Source organism: Oncorhynchus masou, chromosome 10 (genome assembly GCF_036934945.1).
Source record: "Oncorhynchus masou masou isolate Uvic2021 chromosome 10, UVic_Omas_1.1, whole genome shotgun sequence".
In the NCBI taxonomy this organism is placed as follows: domain Eukaryota; kingdom Metazoa; phylum Chordata; class Actinopteri; order Salmoniformes; family Salmonidae; genus Oncorhynchus; species Oncorhynchus masou.
Genome location: NC_088221.1, coordinates 53,901,433 through 53,908,215, shown reverse-complemented (window position 1 = coordinate 53,908,215; position 6,783 = coordinate 53,901,433). Strand labels below are relative to the sequence as shown.

At 44.0% G+C, this 6,783-nt stretch overlaps 1 protein-coding gene across 1 annotated transcript in view; it reads left to right on the top strand.

The window, feature by feature from the left end:
- Positions 1-3,381, top strand: part of hce2l1 (high choriolytic enzyme 2-like 1) — a 7,941-nt gene extending 4,560 nt beyond the window's left edge. Inside the window, exons 8-9 of the mRNA XM_064975604.1 lie at positions 3,007-3,131; positions 3,230-3,381. Of these exons, the coding sequence (XP_064831676.1) occupies positions 3,007-3,131; positions 3,230-3,243 (139 nt within the window). The 3' untranslated portion in view covers positions 3,244-3,381. The remainder of the gene's footprint in view (positions 1-3,006; positions 3,132-3,229) is intronic.
- The last annotated feature ends 3,402 nt before the right edge of the window (positions 3,382-6,783 follow it).

Below are 6,783 nucleotides of genomic sequence, written 5' to 3'. Positions count from 1 at the left end.
GCATCACCACTTAGTATGGTAACTGCATTACCACTTAGTGTGGTAACTGCATCACCACTTAGTGTGGTAACTGCATCACCACTTAGTATGGTAACTGCATTACCACTTAGTATGGTAACTGCATTACCACTTAGTATGGTAACTGCATCACCACTTAGTATGGTAACTGCACCACCACTGAGTATGGTAACTGCACCACCACTGAGTATGGTAACTGCATCACCACTTAGTATGGTAACTGCATCACCACTTAGTATGGTAACTGCACCACCACTGAGTATGGTAACTGCATTACCACTTAGTATGGTGACTGCATTACCACTTAGTATGGTAACTGCACCACCACTGAGTATGGTAACTGCATTACCACTTAGTATGGCGACTGCATTACCACTTAGTATGGTACCTACATTACCACGTAGTATGGTAACTGCATTACCACTTAGTATGGTGACTGCAGTACCACTTAGTATGGTAACTGCACCACCACTTAGTATGGTAACTGCACGACCACTTAGTATGGTAACTGCACCACCACTTAGTATGGTAACTGCATTAACACTTAGTATGGTAACTGCATTACCACTTAGTATGGTGACTGCATTACCACTTAGTATGGTAACTGCACCACCACTTAGTATGGTAACTGCATTACCACTTAGTATTGTAACTGCATTACCACTTAGTATGGTGACTGCATTACCACTTAGTATGGTAACTGCACCACCACTTAGTATGGTAACTGCAATACCACTTAGTATGGTAACTGCATTACCACTTAGTATGGTAACTGCACCACCACTTAGTATGGTAACTGCATTACCACTTAGTATGGTAACTGCACCACCACTTAGTATGGTAACTGCACCACCACTGAGTATGGTAACTGCATTACCACTTAGTATGGTAACTGCATTACCACTTAGTATGGTGACTGCATTACCACTTAGTATGGTAACTGCACCACCACTTAGTATGGTAACTGCATTACCACTTAGTATGGTAACTTTATCACCACTTAGTATGGTAACTGCACCACCACTTAGTATGGTAGCTGCACCGCCCTCGATAGCAAGGTGCTACAGAGGGTACCTCGGACAACCCAGTACATCCATGGGGCCAAACTACCTGCCATTCAGGACCTCTATACCAGAGGAAGACCCCAGCCACCCAAGCCATAGACTGCTGTCTCAGCTACCGCACGGCAAACGGTACCGGAGCGCCAAATCTACCGCTACTCTGACTCTATGCACACTCTCTATGCACACTCTCACACAGGGTGAACAGGGAGTACAGCACTCACCCCTGTGGGGCCCCGTGTTCAGGGTCAGCCTGGCGGAGGTGATGTTACCTACCCTCACCACCTGGGGGCGGCCTGTCAGGAAGTCCTGGATCCAGTTGTAGGGTGAGGGGTCAATCCCAGGGTCCCTAGGTTGGTGATGGGCTAGGGTGGCACTATGGTGTTGAACACTGAGCTGTAGTCAGTGAACAGCATTCTCACATAGGTGTTCCTCTTGTCTATGTGGGTGAGGGCAGTGTGGAGTGCAATAGAGGTGGCGTCGTCTGTCGATCGGTTGGGGCGGTATGTCAGGAAGTCGGGCGGTATGTGAATTGGAGTGGATCCAGGGTCTCTGGGATGATGGTGTTGATGTGAGCCGTGACCTGCCTTTCAAAGCACTTCATGGCTACAGGTGTGAATGCTACTGGAAGATAGCTGTTTAGGCAGGTTACCTTGGTGTTCTTGGACCCAGAGATTATGCTGGTCTGCTTGAAACATGTCGGGATTACAGACTGGGACGAGAAAATGTTGAAAACGTCTGTGAAGACACTTGCCAGCTGGTCTGCGCGTGCTCTGAGTACATGTCCTGATGTTCCTCCCTGCTAGTGTTCACCTGTTTAAAAATATTATTCACATCTGTGATGGAGAGCGTGATCACACAACCATCTGGGACAGCAGGAGCTCTCATGCCAAGGATCTTGTATGCGCTTCTGTGGGTCGAGTAAAAGTGGTCCCGAGTGTTAGTGCCTCTTGTGGCGCTGGAGATGTGTTGTTTAAAGTGGGGTAAAAAAAAACAACATTTCACCACTCTCCCTGTGTTAAAGACTACTAGAGATGCTGCCTCTGAGTTTTCTTGTTTATGGCCCTGTACAGCTCGTTCCTGCTTTAGATCCATTCTCGTCTTGTGGATGTAGACAGCAGTGATGATTACAGATGAAAACTCTCTTGGTAGATAAAAAGGTCTGCAGTTTACCATGAGGTATTCTAGTTCAGGTGAGCAAAAGCTTGAGTCTTCCTTCACACTTAAAGCAGCGTACCCGTTGTTGTTTACAAAGACGGACACCCCTCCCCCTTTGGTTTTGCCTGAGTCCGCTGTCCAGTCGCGACAAAGCACGGAGAACCCTAGAGTTATTTATGTTTATATCGCCCGTCAGCCAAGTTTATGAAAGGCATAGGATATTACATCCTTTCACGTCCCGTTGGTGGGAAACTCTGGAACGGAGCTCATCCATCTAGTTCTTCAGTGACTGGACATTTTACAATAAAACAGAGGGGAGTGCGGATGATTTTCTCTGTATCTGAGCCAAAGGAGGACTCCAGCCCTCCACCCTCCAGCCTCCAGCAGGGCACCTCTTATTCCTGGTACATGGTTCAGTTCAGGTTGTGTTCTAATGTTGAGTTCTAAGGTTGCGCTCTCATTTTGGGTTCTAAGGTTGCGTTCTAATGTTGAGTTCTAAGGTTGTGCTCTCATTTTGGGTTCTAAGGTTGCGTTCTAATGTTGAGTTCTAAGGTTGTGCTCTAATGTTGAGTTCTAAGGTTGTGCTCTAATGTTCGGCTCTAAGGTTGTGCTCTAATGTTCGGTTCTAAGGTTGTGCTCTAATGTTCGGTTCTAAGGTTGTGCTCCAATGTTCGGTTCTAAGGTTGTGCTCTAATGTTCGGTTCTAAGGTTGTGCTCTAATGTTGGGTTCTAAGGCTGTGTTCTTTTAAGGTTGCGTTCTCTGATACAGGTATGCCTTCTCAGAGGACGGTAGCCCAACCATCATCCCCAAACCAGATCCCAACACTCCTATTGGTCAGCGAGATGGACCCAGTGTTCTGGACATACAGAAGATAAACCTACTGTATGAATGTGGTACGGAGTTTCCTGCTTCACCATCTCAGTGGATATGGCTAAGTGTTTGTGAACCGTATGTTTTCATGGCATCACTAGTGTTTTATTTTGTCTGCTAGGTGGCCTGGTGTAACTCCGATGAAGAACTCTCAGCGTAGACCACGATCCGCTTACAAACTGATGGAACAAGACATTTCCCATTTTTACTGATACATATTTTAATCATGTTTATGAAACTTAAGATCGAGACATGTCAATAAAGTCTGTTATAAGTGTTGTACAATGTGATTTAAAGTGTGAGATCTCGTATGGTCGTTATCACAACTGATGACCACACAGGGATTAATGGGCAACCCGACGTGCATCTGCTTCATGGTGATCAGAGTGATCCTTCTCAGTCCCAGGCCATTCTAATCATTCATGACAGCTCCTCTTCAGCAGACTAACACCCACCATGGCAGAGCGAACTGACACCTCGTTCATACTATCTGCCTATGCTCCATACAAAGGCACACAGTTATAAGACATTTGTTTTCTACATAAGATAATGTTTTCCATCATTTTTGTCATACTGGTTTTCTCCAAAGACTGTCAATGATTGTTGTTCCCCCCCCCATAACAATATCCTAATCTTACATATGTCCAGTTGTCCAATTGCTTGTTCTTTCGTTCGATTCTATCACAAATACAGTAGAGTATCACCGAAGAAGTTCCCCAGAACTCTGTTGATAGGCGACGTTGATTTGAATCAGTAGAATACCACCAAAAGAGCTTTTACAGTAGAATACCACCAAAATAGCTTTTACAGTAGAATACCACCAAAATAGCTTTTACAGTAGAATACCACCAAAAGAGCTTTTACAGTAGAATACCACCAAAAGAGCTTTTACAGTAGAATACCACCAAAATAGCTTTTTGCTTTCTGGATCATTCTCATCCCAGGGGCCCAGGTCAGTTCAGCTGGGAGCCCAGGTCAGTTCAGCAGGGAGCCCAGGTCAGTTCAGCTGGGAGGTCAGTTCAGCTGGGAGGTCAGTTCAGCTGGGAGCCCAGGTCAGTTCAGCTGGGAGCCCAGGTCAGTTCAGCTGGGAGCCCAGGTCAGTTCAGCAGGGAGCCCAGGTCAGTTCAGCTGCAGTTAAGCCCAGGTCAGTTGTGCTCCTGGGAGCCCAGGTCAGTTTGGGAGGTCAGGCTCAGTTTGCTAATGTGTGCTCCTGCGTTGGAAGGCTCTTCGCGTGGACAGCCGTGCTCGTCCCCTTCTTCTTCTCTTCCTACGCATCGTTGAGGTCACTTTCTGCTTTCCACTGTCCTTTCGTAAGCTGCGCAGGAAATTGAATGACAGGTAGAGGGACAGGTAGGTGAGGAACAGGTAGCAGGCCCACAGAATGACCATTATGGGAAGAATGGTCTGAAAGAACTTTTTGCCATTGAGGCAACATGAGCTATCTTGTCATACTCAGTAACACGAATAGGTAATCCCCAGAGAAGTAAAGTCAAATTAGTCCGCAATGTTTTTTAGAGTAGCATCGTCTAAATAATTCATTCGATTATAAATAATAAATAAATCCTGTTCTACAACTGCTACTATGGTTATCAGAATAGTCTTCTTATAGTATTGATTAATTGACCACTTGTCTTCGGTGGTGAGAGTGAAGGCTAGTCCAGAGCGGAGGAGACGCATTAGGTTCCAGCACCTTATCTATTTGGCTCTATTTAAGCAGCTTAAACTAGATTAGTGTCTCAGATACTGCCTCACAAAGAAAGCAGACATGTTTATTCACTTTTTCTTAACAGTAAATACAGTTGTATCATTGATTTTGTATATGTTTTTTAAATCATAAAATACAGTATGTATAGCACCAAGTATCACATGTTCAACATTAAACTATAAAAGTGTCAATCTGCATGAAATACTGTGAAAATGTAACTAGTAGGTGCAAAAATAATTGGCTCCAAAATCCCTTTACAGTGCCTTCGTAAAGCATTGAAGGTCCCCAAGGTCACAGTGGTCTCCATCATTCTCAAATGGAAGAAGTTTGGAACCACCAAGACTCTTCCTAGAGCCTTTCCAAATCATGTCCAATCAACTGGATTTACCACCAGGTGGACTCCAATCAAGTTGTAGAAACATCTCAAGGATGATCAATGGAAACAGGACGCACCTGAGCTCAATTTCGAGTCTCATAGCAAAGGGTCTGAATACTTATGTAAATACGGTATTCCTGTTTTTTAAATTTAATACATTATGCAAGAATTTCTAAATACCTGTTTTCACTTTTTCATTATGGGGTATTGTGTGTAGATTGATGAGGGGGGGAACATTTAATCCATTTTAGAATAAGGCTGTAATGTAACAAAATGTTGAACAAGTCAAGGGGTCTGAATACTTTCTGAATGCACTGTATGTATCACTGATGTATGCATATGTATCTTGTCTTTGCTGGGGACAAATCCCACTGAATTTAAGTAAATTACACTATCCAGTGAGTGGTGCTCTGCAGAATACTTTCTGAATGCAGTGTTTATCATTGGTTTGATGAATGCAGTGTTTATCATTGGTTAGATGAATGCAGTGTTTATCATTGGTTAGATGAATGCAGTGTTTATCATTGGTTAGATGAATGCAGTGTTTATCATTGGTTAGATGAATGCAGTGTTTATCATTGGTTAGATGAATGCAGTGTTTATCATTGGTTAGATGATGCAGTGTTTATCATTGTGGAAGATCATTGGTTAGATGAATGCGTTGTTTGGATTGATGAATGCAGTGTTTTTTGTTTCAATGCAGTGTTTATCATTGGTTAGAAAGCTGAATGCAACTCTATTTTGTTAATCACTGATATCAATATCACTAGATGTTGGAACAGTGTTTATCATTGGTTATAACAGCCTCCACTCTTGGAAGGCTTTTCACTAGATGTTGGAACATTACTGCTATAACAGCCTCCACTAGATGTTGGAACTTCTGGGAAGGCTTTCCACTAGATGTTGGAACATTACTGCTATAACAGCCTCCACTCTTCAGGGAAGGCTTTAAAATAGATGTTGGAACATTGCTGCTATAGCAGCCTCCACTCTTCTGGGAAGGCTTTCCACTAGATGTTGGAACATTACTGCTATAACAGCCTCCACTCTTCTGGGAAGGCTTTCCACTAGATGTTGGAACATTGCTGCTATAACAGCCTCCACTCTTCAGGGAAGGCGTTTCACTAGATGTTGGAACATTACTGCTATAACAACCTCCACTCTTCTGGGAAGGCTTTCCACTAGATGTAGGAACATTGCTGCTATAACAGCCTCCACTCTTCAGGGAAGGCGTTTCACTAGATGTTGGAACATTACTGCTATAACAGCCTCCACTCTTCTGGGAAGGCTTTCCACTAGATGTTGGAACATTGCTGCTATAACAGCCTCCACTCTTCAGGGAAGGCTTTTCACTAGATGTTGGAACATTGCTGCTATAACAGCCTCCACTCTTCTGGGAAGGCTTTCCACTAGATGTTGGAACATTGCTGCTATAACAGCCTCCACTCTTCAGGGAAGGCTTTCCACTAGATGTTGGAACATTGCTGCAATTACAGCCTCCACTCTTCTGGGAAGGCTTTCCACTAGATGTTGGAACATTGCTGCTATTACAGCCTCCACTCTTCTGGGAAGGCTTTCCACTAGATGTTGGAAC